The 15,831-nt window shown below is 38.9% G+C and overlaps 1 protein-coding gene across 2 annotated transcripts in view; it reads right to left on the reverse strand.

Annotated features, from left to right (window-relative positions):
- Positions 1 to 15,831, reverse strand: part of arhgap21b (Rho GTPase activating protein 21b) — a 40,896-nt gene that overhangs the window by 23,715 nt on the left and 1,350 nt on the right. For both annotated transcript variants that reach the window (XM_037788124.1, XM_037788125.1), the window contains exons 2-4: positions 13,874 to 14,075; positions 5,740 to 5,922; positions 5,553 to 5,574 (exon numbers count right to left, since the gene is read on the reverse strand). In XM_037788124.1, coding sequence (XP_037644052.1) covers positions 5,553 to 5,574; positions 5,740 to 5,922; positions 13,874 to 13,945 — 277 coding nt within the window. In that variant the 5' untranslated portion in view covers positions 13,946 to 14,075. The remainder of the gene's footprint in view (positions 1 to 5,552; positions 5,575 to 5,739; positions 5,923 to 13,873; positions 14,076 to 15,831) is intronic.

Below are 15,831 nucleotides of genomic sequence, written 5' to 3' on the forward strand. Positions count from 1 at the left end.
ATGGTTGTGTATGAGAATGAGGGAGAAACTGGGAGGCTTGTCACGAGATCTGGAGACGTGTGAATCAACATTATGACAGCAGAACAGGCTGTGTTTTGGCCAAGGCTTGCCCGTATTACAACACTTTTGAAAAGACACGATCATTAATTGGTTCAGAGAGAAAAAAAAATCTCAATAGCGGTAAATGGCGTGGTTTTAGGGAGGTGGATAAAAGCAGCTAAAGAGAGAAAACCTGTTTGCTCATGCTGCTCCTGTCTCCTAGCAGCTGCATGGCTGCAGAAAAAAAAACGAAGGAAAGAAAAGAAAGAGAGAGAGGGGGTGAGAAGAAGAGAGACTGAGAGAAGGTAGAGTGACAGTGTGCTCAGCTGCACAACTCCCACTCTTTCCTTATAAACTGAGAAATAGCTCTGTGCACAGCCAAAGACTGGCTAAAATCCTTCACCAGTAGTTAACATTCTGGTGGTGAGTCAGCACACGAAGGCTCACAAACTACAATGGATGGGAAGACCAGTGTGAAAACAGGCGTGCTAGTTTATAAAAATGTACTAAAAATTGTTTAAAAAAAAAACCTGACATGATAAATAAAAGATGCTAACATTCTAACAGTCAATCGAAACATACATTTATGAGAAACATGACCCATTGGAAAAACAGACACGAACAGGTCAGATCAGGCGGCTTAATATAACTCAGTCAATAATAATCAGCAGTAATCAGTAAAACTCTGAAAACCTCACAAACACAAACACACTTGTGCCCTCCATTTTTCTCTCTTCCACACACGAGATTACTCATGCAGAATCACATCCTGGGGACTCACATTATGTAATACTGCAACAGGAGTACCATACAGATACAGCAGCAAGACATGCTCCCTCTGCTGGTCTACTATAGAACTGCATCACTAACTCCACAATGGAGCTGTTCATAAATCCACACATGAGCCATGGTACATATTTAAATGTATAGTGGAAGAAACTCACTATTTTTGCCACCTTGAAGAACATAAGATGATAAATCTAACATTTGTGCATTCATATTTTGCATTCTTCAACTTGTACTTATCAACTTAACAAGTAGTAACTGCACAATGTGTACAATAGAGATTTCTTTTTATAGTACTCTAAATCAGTCCGACCAGATTTATGTTTGCTCTATAAGACTACTCTGGGCAATACAAATGTACATAAACTTACCACCTAACTAGTGCTGTTGGCACCTAATCATTTTTAGAGACACTCCCAACATTTTGAGAACTGCTTTTTGTTTGCTATCAGGGCTCAACACTAACTTTTAAAAGTGGTTGCCTCGCTGGCAACTTAGTCACTTTATATTTTGAGTGATTAAGATACTATATTAGTTAGAATATGTTTTTGTGTCTAACTGACTAATAGGGACAACACTTTTTGAAACTGGTCCAGCATCGAGGGAGAACACTGCAGCCGCTAAACAAGCTGTAATGTAATCATTTAAGGCAACCTGGTACTGTCATTACACGACCACTAAAAGTACTTGTTTTTGCCACTCACAGGCTCAGATTGTTATTATAAGTATCTGACAACACTACAGATAGAATAAAAGCTTTATAGAGTGCTCCAGGGATGACGTAATTTTGTAGGCCAACCAGGAAGTTAACATCGCCCTGGGTTCCCTCGACAAAAAGGCATTTTTCCAATGGCTTTTGGATTATAGCAGAAAATAAGATCTGTGGCAAACAAACATTTATGATACTCACATGTTTTGTTCAGCAAGATAATATAATAATAATAATATTTCATCTCTGTGCGTTCAGTACAGAGACACAAAAAATTTTGGGAGTGTTCCTTTAAAACCGGACAAAACCCTGTCTAAGCAAATGAAAACATTGCCAGGTTTAATCAGTTGGCAAATAGAGTGAGAGAGACTTAGTGAAAACATGATTTGCCTCAAGTGCCTAAAGTTGGCTCGTGTTAATGCTCATTTGCAGTAAAGCTATTAAAGAGTATTTAAAAAAAATAGTCTTTAATGAGTTGTGAGTGACAACTAAACTTAAATCAACAAACACTCAACACAGCCTTCATAAAAGTAGCTTGCTGTTTCTGAATGAACTCTAACAACAACACAGCAAAAGGCAGACTAAATGACAGCTGTGATTGAGGTAAAGGACAGCCATTCTCGATGTGAAAGAGTTGAAAAGAGAACATTAGATCACAAGTGCACCCAAACTTGACCCCGGAGTTGTGACAGAAGAGCTTTGTCTTGAGAAGCAGGAGACTGTAATACAATGAGAGAATTGATGGTGGAGGGACAACAGTGGCACACTCATAACTCTGATGCAATGTTTTTATTCATAAATCAATGTTTTGGCACATATTGCCTTCTTCAGATAATACCACACTTCATCTGAATGATCAGTTGTGTCAAAGGGCGATCAACACAATGACACCATTAATCTTTCCAGCGAGCAATGGTCAAAGAAAGACGTCTAAATTCTGTCCCCATGGCTTAGACTGTATATTGTAAAATACAGAAAGAGCTCTTCAAAGTTGTTTGGTGGATATGAGAATTTCTCTACACAAAAAGGTTGGATGTTGAACATGTATTATCCATTAACAAGCCCAAAAGAAGTAGGTCTGAATATACATACAGTAGGAGAAGGCATGACCTGATACCTGATTTTAAGATCCATTTTGTGGATGTCTTGACAAATTGTTCTTCAATATTTGGCAACTTCTTAAGCGTGATTTAGTATAGGTGTACGATATTGACTGAAAGCCTGGCCTTCTAATTCTACAGTCTAATTCTTGTCTTCTCTCTTTAGGCAATTATGCTCAAACATTATTTTTATCTGCAAAAAAGTGCTACATTAACAGACTTTCATAAGGCTACCTCTATGCATGCTACTCTAAATTTTAAAAGTCTTCAATCTTATAAATAATCAATTTCCAGTAGGTATATTAAATGGTGCTTTTTCATAGTAAGAAGGATCTAGATGCTCACTTCGGTTAGGCAGAGGGACTACTCATATCCACTGAATCCTTTGGAGAAAAGTCCAAGTCGTTCTACAGTATAGACGTAATTTATCATACAGGTTTTCATTTTTTACTCTGAAATCGGCAATAAGTGCCCAAAAATCTATTTATGAATAAATAAGACTGCATCAGAGGTATGCGTGTGCATCTCTCCTCCTTCCTTTTGATTTCTTTGGCGTGGTACTGTGACCAGACTAGCCCAGACTGGACTAAAAATCATCCCGGATTGTCTTTTTTTCCTTCTTCAATTGGCTTGCTGCCTACGGGCCCCTGTGTCCAGCATTATGCAACTGCCAGGATTCTTTAATATTCTCCGGCTTACTCGGTCAGAAGCAACAAAGCTCCAGACTAAAGGGTCTTCTACAGTGTTTTAGTTTTTGGGTGAAATATTAATCATGACTTCTTTAATGGGAGCTAGCTCTCCTGCACCGTTACATGAAGATTCAATTTGGACATTGAGTAAACTCTGTGTGTGCTTTCCAGAATAGATTTGGACAATGAGCCATCTCCAGTATATATCCCTGTTGTTGCAGAAATCACAAAGTGGGTCACAGAAACAGTTCAAAGTTAGAACTGAGACACCACAATATAATTGTATCATGTGGTTAAGGGCAGATGCTGTAATTGGACTGCTATTTAGAGCAGTCTCGTATCAAGATAAAAAAGCTATGTCATCATATTTAAAACCCTGTCTGTGCCTTGCTGGATATTTGTGTGCGCATCTCCATGACCTCCTGCATACATACATCATATACAGTCCATTCAGGGTTTTAATTGGATGAAAGCAACAATTATCATTAGGGCAGGACTGTAAACTGATTCAAGCACATGTCGGCGAGTATGTGCAGATGACCATGTGACTACGTGCACTCTGCTTTCCAATGAGTGGCGTCCATGTCATACTACACAACAGCCCACATTATCATTGTTGGAGATTTGGAATACTGCTTAGTGTTTATGACTTACAGTCATGTGACATAAATGTCTGAGCTTGACTGACTGTAGTGTTGTGTGTGAGTAATCAATTATGAATGCCTCTCTACCTGTTAGGTCACCATATCACATTACTGATGTTTTTCCTTCATCAATGTTTGTGTGAAAATGTCTTCTAAAAACACCAATACAATCAAATGACGTCAATACATATTGTGGTATGAGTTAAAGTTAAGACAGATTTATGGGGTTTCCTCAAGTCTATTGAAAACAAAGATATGACTTGTGCATACAATACTTCACTTCCTTGACATGTTCAAGATTAATTACCATGGTGCTTTCCTATACAATTTTCCTCTCCAATGAATACAAATGTCTAATTGAATTACTGACGTCTAAATGGACGGATTCCAGAGACAGCAGCCTCCTCACAGTCAACAAATGGAAACAGACTAAATAGAGCTAAGCCCACAACCAAGCTACTGGGATATCATCTCACAGTGATCACACTGGGATGGGACAGGCAGTATCTGTTAGAGTTAACTCAATCAAAGGTAATTCCCATCAGGAAAATCTAAATGAAATATATTCTAGTTGGAGAAGCCTGAATGAGTATAGTACATCTTTTGCTTCTTTTATGGGGAGTCTCATGCAAGATTTTAAAGTTTAAAGCTGCCTTCTCGGCAACCACACAGGGTTGAAAATTCAATTAACTTTCATAAGACTTACAAAGTCTTGCTTTATAAAATCAAGAGTCAAATTGTGATGCTTCGGCATAAGATGTGACACGGGTCAAAATTAAACATCACAGACATACTAATCAAAACATATCACCATCATATTTCCTCTGGATGTAAATTGCTCTGAAGACAAAACTGATGAGTTCTGTCTTCAGCAAAAGTAAAGGAGTCATGATAAATGCAGTTGTTATTTCTATAAAATAACAATTTAGGACCATGTTAATCCACAAACTTGTGTGGATTAACAAAACAAAACAAAAATGTGTGGAACATGGCTGCTGTTTATCACCTTTGCTTGTGTTTTTGTGAAAAATGACAAAGGAGTAACAACCCAAAACATATGTTTTAAAACTGTAAGGGTTATTTTGGGCATGCCACATAATGAGTGGGCCATAAGGATTTAGTAAATAACTCGGAAGTTACGTTGCACACTGCATTTAAAGTATATCACTTTTTTATTCAAACAAATCAGCATTAACTAATGCCAGGAGTTTGTTGTCCCTTATGAAAAGAGAGAAAATAGAAGAACAAGGGGAAAGAGGGCCAAACACACACAACCCAGTAAAATTGAGGCCATCTCTTTCTGACGGCCTCTTTATGACGAGGGAGAAAAGCAGCAAGAACAACAACAAAGTGAAACAATACGAAGAGGTGGGTCAGTGCAGGACAGAAACAGGTGGTGCTGACCAAACCTTTCATGCCTCCACAAAGGTCAGTGACACACAGGAGCTACATTGTTCTCATTTCATAAGGAAGCAAAAAGAGCCAAAGAGTGGATGGATTAAGAGTCATTAGAAGTCAGAGGCACTGCTCTGACTCAGCAGTGCTGAAGAGCAGTCATGAAGAGAAACAGAATTTTTCTGCTTACCTCTGCGGCCATGATCTTCCTCCTGTAAAAACACAGAAATACTCAAGTGACTTTGTTGTTCACGGTCACAGAATTTCAGGCTTTTTGTTGACTCAGTGTTATCTTATATAAGCAAACAATGCTCAGGTGTATGAAACTCATGAAAGCTTCTGACAAGTTTAATAGCAAATACAATCTTGAATTTTACCGGGAAGCAGTGCGTGGTCGACTCCGGTGGGTACACGATGAAGTGGCGCAGGGTGAAGCCGAACCCTTGGGAAGTGCGTCGCAAACGCACGGTTTTAGGTCTCGGCCATGAGAACGCCTCCTCGTCTGTTGGGTATTGCGCTGCGGGAGAATCAGCTGGGCTTCTCCACTCTGGAGATTCATTCTACACAAAGACAAAGGTGGAGGAAGGAGTTTAAATTGGGTAGGCCTACTTTCACATTCACACTGATGAGGAGATCTATGAGATTTGTGCTGAAAAATGTAGCTATGAAATCTTGAAAATGGAAGTGTAAATGCTGGAATACCGCAGTGCTAAAATCCCAAAACAATGGTACTAAACTACAACCCAACGAAAGTCATCCCCACTTTACACATATCAACAAATTACCTTTTAAGTTGAGCTAATGTAAACTAATATCAACTGTCAGTCATTCATTAAAGTTGGACATGGTTTAGAAAATGGGCTTTTGAAAAACATAACAAGCTGTCCAGTGTTTACAGTAAAGTCATGGTATCCCATTTTCACAGCTGGAGAGTAGAGCATGTCAGGCTTCAGGGCTTTGGACACCCCTGTGTTGTTTACTGGCTATTTATAGCCTCACACCTTTGTGGAATTGTGTGTGCAGCAACACCCTCCTTTACTCAGGTCTCCCCGTATCATATTCCCTGTTTCAGTACGACTGTCAGGAACACCTCTGTTCATTCTTGTATTTCCACACAGAAAAAGTATTTTTCCTCACCCTGTCTCAAACAAACCCTCCCCCTACTCCCTGATGCGTAGACTTTCCCCACAGCGTGAGGAATTTGATGAGCTTGCATTCACGCTATCTCTGCCTGGGCAGATATGTTGAGCAAAATGTCAGAAAATCAGAGTGATTTACCTGCATGTTAATATAGCCAGTGCTAAACTAAGATAAGCAAAGAATTTGCAGGACTACATGTCTACTTGTGATTAATGCAGTCTAATATGACCTGTATATTTTGATTAAAAAAGAAATAAATAAATCTGAGAAGCTCTCCCACTTTATCCAGCCGTTGTAGGGAGGAGTGAATGAGCCAAACCACATAAAAATAAAATTAAAAAAAGCAACAGTTTGTTCACATCAACTTAAAACCACAATCATTCCATCCGATCGCTCTGAGTATGTCACAGGATGAACATTCAGCCTCACACTCAATGGTTAGTAAGAAATAAATTGTGCGCCTGGAGGTGTGTACCAAGTTAAAGCATGTTGCACTGTACTCTTTGCAGTGTGTTTTACTGCTTCTCAATCTCAGCAACCAGGCCCAGACACACTAACCAGACATAAAAGAACTTTACTCATTGGCTTGCTTTCCTCACTTCTGTTTCTCTTCTCGTGCACTGATTATTTTAAGCTGAACAGCCAATCAGAGTAATTTCTCTCACTGACGGGCTCCATCGCCGATCCAACATGCTGAATCGGCTGAAAAAACTCCAACACGGACAGACTAGAGCCGACGGTGCAGTACACACTTCAAAAACTCTGTCGAACGACGCTCACCAGCGGCCCCAAACTGATCAACGGCCGTCGGCTTGGTGTGTCAGGGCCTATAGAGACAGTGACATAAACTACTTGGATCAAATTGTACTTTAAGTGGCAAGAGTACAAACGTGCACACTATGAAAGCAAGGACTCATAGTACTACTGTGGCGGGCTGGGAAACATAGCTGCAGGTGCAGCTGACACGCATGTATTTTGATGAAACTAGCAAAACAGGTTTTACTGTGCATAACCAAGCTTTGGCTGTTCTGTGATACCAGCACATCCACGCTGTAGTCTGTGTCTGTACACAGTGGGTGCCTTCACGCCACTAGAAAACTTTCAAATCTGTACCCGGAGATCAACTGGATGTTTGAAATGCCTGCGCTGCTCCCCTCGTGTCTCCGGGGCAAGCCATTCCCAGTCAACTGGATCTGATTTAGCATCCAGTGCACTGGGCAATATCCAACCCTCTGATCTTTGGATCTGGAGGACAGACGGGGGTGTGGGCCTCCTGACAGACGCATGCCAGGCATAGTTATCATCGCCACTTGCATAGTTAATAGTGTTGTGACATTCCAGGTCAATAAATTCCAGACCCACATTTCCCTCATGGTTTCTCTTTCCTATTATCTAATAAAAAAATGAAAAAACACTAATATCAAGGACTGAGAACAAAGCAAGACTCTGGTGTAAACCTGATAGACCAGATTAATAATGCTTTCACATAACTGTGACAAGAGGTCAAAAAGGGAATCAACAAAGGAGAAAATTATGAGATTACTTGCAAAAAAGGGGCTACAAAGAAGAAGCACATGAAAGAAAAAGCCCACATCAAAACACACACCTATTCTCTCCTGCCCACAAATGATGCTGACCCATTTATGAATCACCACAGTGCTAGACTGATATTTGCACTGGGTGAGGCAGCTGGGAGAGAGTTTTCAGTCAACATGTGTTCTCCTGCTGGATAGCTCTTGGATTCAAGCAGTGCCCCGGGTCTCTGAGTGCGCACACTAATTTCAACCACCAGATTCCACTTAGTCCAAAAACAGCAAAACCAACAACGAATTGATCCTTCAAACAAACACTGCCTGTGTAGCAAAAGCCTGATATATCGTGGATTATTCCTCTGTGCCAAAAACTATTAAAAACACATTAATGAGTAGGGCTATCCTCGACCAAAGAAATTCTTAGTCGACTAAAACTCTAACAATTTTGTTGACTACTTGATTAGTTGATTTAATCAACAGATCTGTAAATCTGAGTTTCTACACAAAGAATCACACAAAAGCACCACTTTAAATCTTGTGTTTACCAGAGATGTGCTCAAAAGTTACTTGGAAATAAGTCATTCAGCATGAAAAAAGCATAAAAATTGACTAATCGACTAATTAATCTTAGTTGACTAGGACCAAAACAACCGATTAGTGGACTTATCGAGTAGAGGGGACATCCCTAATAATAAGTTACACCATTGCACTGGTTGATATGTTCCTTCATTATAATGAACATGGGCATTGCTGTTTATTGAGGGTTATCCACTTATACCATCTTGCTGCCATAAATATTCACTAGAGCACCAAATGTGTATTAATACGCAGCTGAAAATAGTCCACAACAAATGCACTATTTACTTCCGTTTGAGTGACATTTGCTAAAAACTAGAATGCCCAGTTGTTTTAGGGAATTACCAAGACTTTTTTAAAAGTGAAAGTATATATGTATAACCTGTTTTTAAGGATGTCCATCTGGAGTATGAATGAATGTGCTCGAGGAGGGCCGCAGACAGGCTGGGAGTTTGGAAAGACTAACAGACTGTTAACCTTTTATCCTGTAAACACATCCCCCAAATAATGACTGAACACCTAATGGCACCAGTACAACACTATCTACGGCTGGTGTTTTTATTAGGTTTCATGCATGGCTACCATACAATTGCACTGCCATGGAGGGCTACAGGCAATTTTGAGAGACATGTGTGAGACATGTGACATTGTGAGACATTTTTTGTTTCACAGTGCAGCAATGTTGAATGAACTATGGCAAGCCAGACCATTCTCATCCATTAAGATCGAGGCTCTTCACAGAGCTCTTTTAAGTGTTAAACATTATTTGCATTGGCATAAAACAATTGTGTAATGCTCTTCAGAATCCATTCTTGTTTGACAAAGGGTAAACCGTTTGTAAGCGCATTAAGTGGCATGCCAGAGTGGTCATTTTCTGAGAGACTGTGAGGAGACTACATCGGTGGTTCCCCCTACCACAGAGATTAAAGGGCAGGCAAACCAATACCACCCACTAACATCAGAAATTTGAGGAGGAAAACTGTACGTGCACAGCTGTTTACACACCACAAATGTTATCTAGAGGCTAGGTACACACTGAAAAAGAACTGGAATTTCCACCTTGTTCATTTTAACAAATGCTATGAAACCACACTGCATGTCCTCCTATATGTTTAAAAACCTTTGCTGACATCACCAAATAACACATTACATGCACCACATGACATCAGCCCTGAATACATCAGACAAGTACACAGTCTTAAAATGTGAAGAAACCTACTTCTCTGTGGGCTGCTAAATTCTACACCACATCCCATCCAAACCAAGCACTTAACTGTGAAAAGCCTAAGATAATGATACAGAGGGCCACTGGTGAGACCTGGGCGTTCCAGCCATGTAGTGCAAGACAAAGTTAGGAGCATCATTACACAGCCTGTTAGTAGACACGTGGTGTGTGCTTTGTGCAAGCCACACTTTTAGTTGTCATACAGATGGGAGACAGAAAAGTCCTATGGTGGCAATTTTTCATTACAATTCTTCTGGCTTCATTGTCTAAAACAGCGATGATGATTTTTAAACTTACCTGGGTGGTATCACCGGTAACACCGACTCAATTCTATGACAATTTCTATGTTTGTTCTTTCTTGTGGTATTGTACATGTTATTGATGTTATAGACATGGTATAGGACAAAGATGTGCCCCCAAACAGAGTTTGTCATAATACTGAGAGTTTGTTTAAATACTGAAAGTAAATATTGTTTTATTAAATTATCGTAAATGTGAATACCCACACAAAAAATATGTTTCCACCAGAGCTGCAACAATCGGTTTGAGCCATTTTTTTATGAAAAAAAAGTCAAAATTCTCCCATTCCAGCTTCTCAAATGTGAATATTTTCTGGTTTCTTTACTCCTCTATGACAGTAAACTGAATATCTTTGAGTTGTGGAAAAAACAAGACATTTGAGGATGTCATCTTGGGCTTTGAGAAAGACTGATTGAAATTAAGTCTGGGTATGTCTATGGAGTGTGTTTGGCAACTAGAGCAAGAGAGAAACTGGACATTAGGACATTGCCGTCGGCAGGGCTTTCTCACACTGATCGACATTTTTCGACATTTTACAGACCAAACCTAATCGATTAATCGAGAAAATGATCAACAGATTAATAAACAATGAAAATAATCATTAGTTGCAGCCTTAGTTTCCACACTTCCTGTAATAACCCAGGGAAATTCAACCCAGAAACAACCAAAGGAAACATATGGATGCCAGACTGTATCTGCTGGAAACACTGAACACTGAAGGAATGAAGGCTGTGCATCCCCCTTGCATAAGTCTAAATGCAGAATAAAAACCAAACCATGCCTTGTCAGAGAGATTGAGTGCTGTAGTGACAAGTAAACTGACTACAGAAGAATTTAGCCATGAGTGTGGACTGCTTGTACACCCCACTCTCATCTGTAGGAAGAAATTACTGATGCATTTAGTTTCCTGAGGAGTGATTTTTTATTTTTAAAAAAGAAAGCAGCTGTTTAGTTCTTTCTCTCGCAAAGCTTTGCCCAAGCTGTACATTGAACACTTGCTGACTGATGTTTTGCTTGTATGAAATGTTAAATAACATTCAACATTTTGATTTAGCAGGATTGAGCAGTTGATCTGACAAAAGGAAAAACAGCTAAATATCACCTTCCGTTTATGCATCTCCAATGATTCAGTGTTCAAGCTATGAGCTGAAACAAGACACAGAAAACATCACAGGCGTTTCCATCTAAGATGACATGGGTGTTTTTACTGCACAGAAACTGTGGAAGGAGGGAAAACTGAATCACATAGCCCATCTCTTATGTTTTCCCCTGAGACATCACAGACACAACCATAAGACAGCAGGAAGTAATAGACTTCTTCTATCCAATTGAAGGTCAATTTTCCCTTCCGATTGCCATCAGTTAGCCATATGATGCCTGCACAGAGGGTTCTGTAAAAGGCAGCCAGCCTAAATGAGATAAACACTGGGCTTTAATGAGGCCAAGATTGTGGGGACAGGGAGGGGGGTCTGTTTGTCAATAGCCTCCTACAGTGTTAAATATGGATCATGCTTCATCATCAGAAACAGTCATTCATTTCACTCCACTCTCATTTCTGTCATCCTACTGGAGCATAGCAAACTAAAGTCTACTCATCATGTAGGACGCAAAAATAAACCCTACAATATAGTAAGATCCTAGGCTAATAGAGAAAATCCTACCACAGACATGTCACACAACAGTGGAGTGATAAGCACCCAATCGGAAATCTCTGTGGTGCAAACTCAATATCTGACCAGAGGAATCCAAGTAGAGGAGGGAGACATTAAGCCAACTCTGTCTGCTGTTTAGATTCAGTTGCAATGTTTGAATACCAGGCACTATTCAGCTGATAAAGCGGACAAACACCCCAGTGTAGATAGAAGAAAAATCAAAACACCAGCAAAAGCCAAAGACACTCAAGTTGTTGCCATATACAATATAATATACAAGCACCATCTAGGCCAAGAAGAGTAATGACTGCAGACTAAAGGATGGCTAAATGTTGTCTGATGAACATGAAAGTAGCTACCATGGGGAGGCAACAGGGGCAAAGTCAAATGTTTTCATAAAAATAGAATAGACACACATCTAATCATCACTAAATATTATTATGACACGGTACTATTGTACTATTAAAAACATTTTTAAAGTCTTAAATCCACCATGAGTCCAATTTTAGGATCTCAGTTCAATTCATTTCAACAAAGATTCCTTGTTGAAGGCCTGTCCCTGTGCTCCACAACATTTGAGACAGTGAACCACCCTCTCCCTCTCTCTGAATAAAAACAAAGGCACACCCATTTATCACTAACATCTCTTGATCAATCTTCATCAACTGAGAGCATCAAGTTGTGTTTTGCAAAGACACATTTAAAAAGGTGATTAAAAAACATCCACTTCTGAAGTCATTAAATCCACAGTGTCGTCATTTCCAGAAAACCCAGAGACTCCAGGGGGTTTCCGGCTCAAAATTAGCACATGAATTGGTTTGTGTGGTAGCCTTATTAGAGAGACTGCAAAAAGAAGATTCCCACTGACTGCACTGAGGTTTTTCCCTCACACCGTACAACACTGTAAAAAAAAACATGTTTCTTATGTATTATGCAAAATATTTTTTTCTAGAAAGCAACAAGGGAAGACCAAATATTGCCTAGATTGATTCCTTCAAATCATTTTGAAGTTAAGAAGTTGTATCCAGATGGTCGAAATAGCAAAGGTAAGCACATTACCCAGGTTTGTTTACTTAGCTGTGACAGAGAAAAAGACAGGGATGCAACACAAGCCGTCTCTGCAGTATGACTTCTGAATGAGCCATGTGTTAAAATATAATTGTGCTTGTTTTCCTCTATGAAAAGGGATTCTTGTTCTTAATTATGTTCTTAGACTTCCGAAAAAAAATCTCTGGACCTCTGGAAAAAAAACTCAAGACATATAAATAAACTAAATACACACCTAATGAGACAGTCTATTATTTGAATTGATTTAAAATCTTGTTGAGTACTGAAGTATCAAATGATCTAAAATCAAATTCAAGTGACAACATAAGGAGCTTCAGATCTCTCATTTACAGACTATTCACATAGAAGCAGCGAGGCTTAAGTGAGGAGCTGAATATTAGATTAAAGGCAATCGAGGGAATGAAAGAAAACTACGGATTCTATAAATAGGTGCCCTTCCATTTCAAAGAGTACCGGGTTGCTATCTAGTTTACCATGGAGGTCTTCATTCAGGCGACAGGCTTTGAGAGGAGCAGATGGTGTCCTGTCTGGTATTACAGGGGTCACAGCTTAAAAATCTGAAAGACGACGGGTCTTGAATAAACTGCTTCAATGCCATTGTCTCCTCCCACTTCCACCAGTGATGAGTTTGATTAAACATTTCTAATCCAATCAAATGCTGTTGTCCTGCAACGGAACCATGTTTTGATCTCTACATGCACAATGATCAACCCCAACAGGTCACAAGAAAAAACATAGGAAGCACGGACAAACTTAATAGGTATAATGATCAAAAAGAACCAAAATAATGAAGCACTGGTGAGATAAAGAGCAAAACACTTCAGCAAGAGTTGTTACAAGCGCAAACAGCTGGGCCAAAGTGTCAAACACATTACTCCCCCACCAACACCAAACTGAGAGAGGGAAACCAGAGAGTCAGTTGCCCCCAAAAAGCACTTTCATGATCACCATGTGAAAAATGTCATTCATCATTTTACAAATAACTCACATCTGAGGTTTGAGTTGTGTTGTTGTTTACCTCACAGAAAGAAGATCTTGCTTGTTGTCTCTCATCATCTTCACAAGAATGAACCCAACGTGATGCCATCATTCAACTTTACTTAAAATCCTGTTATCCGTGAACGCCCATATCGAAAAGGTAGCTCCAGCAGGATGCAAAAAAAAATATGTTCCACTCTGTCCAATTTACACCTCCATTCTTGCTTGATTTGTTAATCCATCTGTTGTAGAGAGAGGGGGCAGAGACATGTGTTATTACTAGGGCTGTCAAGGTTAACGCGATAACAACTTTATTTCACACAGGAGGGTCCATAGCAATAAAATAAAATGAAAGAAGAAAACAAAACAATTGCATTTGCAGATGCATTAACGCAACTTGCGGTTTTAAGGATGTAGTGGGCTCAGTTTTAAAGCTAGAGTCATACTGTATGTAACTAGAAAACTTAAGGAATCCATTGGTACCAACCATGTCATACTAGCTTGTCGAGAAAGAGGCCTAATAACACCCCTAACTTACACTAAATTTTGCCCACTTTATGATAATCACATGCAGTTTTGGGTAAGTCATAGTCAAGTCAGCGTCAAGTCAGCACACTGACAGCTGTTGTTGCCTGTTGGGCTTGAGTTTGCCATGTTATGATTTGAGCATATTTTTTATGCTAAATGCAGTACCTGTGAGGGTTTCTGGACAATTTTTGTCAATCGTTTTGTGTTGCTAATTGATTTCCAATAATTAATATATACATACATTTGCATAAAGCAAGCATATTTGTCCACTCCCATGTTGATAGGAGTATTAAATACTTGACAAATCTCCCTTTAACGTATATTTTGAATGTAATATTTAGATAAAAAATGGGATTAATTTGCTTAATTAATTATGGACAATCATGTGATTAAATATTTTAATGGATTGACAGCCCTAGTTATTACTGCATTCACAGGCATATTTTCAAATTAACTGCTATAAATGAGATATGACATCTCACATTGTTCAGCTCGTCTGTAAAACAACATGAATCAATACCTCAGTTGTTTGCACGCCCATAATAGTAGACCATCCGTGCTTCATTTTGGACAATCAACATTATGCAACAAGTCTTAATCTAACTCTATTTTCTACCTTGATGTTTGTGACTTTACACTGAGATGCTGGCTGACTTGTAGTAATAATGTTATTGTGACATTTGATCTCAAGCATCCCCTGTTTTGTTATAACATTCCTTCTATGAAACGTTAATCTGTTTTAACAATAGACACTGACATTTAACTGGTAATTTTAGCAAAGCAAGCACATGCTTTACCATGTTTTTAAAGTTGCAACTTCATTCTTTGTGTTTACAGAAGTTATTCATGTGGAAAATGTTTAATGCTAGGGTACTGCTACTGTTTGCCTTTTGTTAGTGTGACTCTAACAAAGATGGCACCTCAATTTAACTTCTTCTTGTATGCAAATGTAAAGAACTTGATAATCATGACCTGTATTAATGTGAGAGATTGCTTTAAGTGTGTGATTAGGTAACAAAGGAAACTTTTAAAATGAAAGGGACTTGTTTTACTGTGAAATAAGTGCTAGAATTTTTTTTAATTTTCTTCATCTGTTCATTGCCTTTTTGGTGTTTCATTAGTTAGTTCTGTCACCTTTAATGCTCAGGGGCAAACAAAGTAGTTTTGTAAACACTAAGTGCGCTAACTACCTCTTTTAGTTTTTTTTAGTACTTTTGTCATTTCTGTACTTCCTTTTTTATAATTTATCATACCAGTAAAGTATTTTTTAGCATTCCTGTGTTAACCATCACTGTTTTTTTTTTTATTTGAGGTGTAGTGGGATACTGTACCCATCACTGCATTATACTCACATTCTCTGTTGACTTACAAAATACATTTTCAGATGTTGATAAAATTAGTTTTCTTCATCTGTTTATTGCCTTTTTGGTGACACTGTATGATGAAATGTGAGCACAACAAATTAGTTAA

The sequence above is a fragment of the Sebastes umbrosus genome, chromosome 12, assembly GCF_015220745.1.
Source record: "Sebastes umbrosus isolate fSebUmb1 chromosome 12, fSebUmb1.pri, whole genome shotgun sequence".
In the NCBI taxonomy this organism is placed as follows: domain Eukaryota; kingdom Metazoa; phylum Chordata; class Actinopteri; order Perciformes; family Sebastidae; genus Sebastes; species Sebastes umbrosus.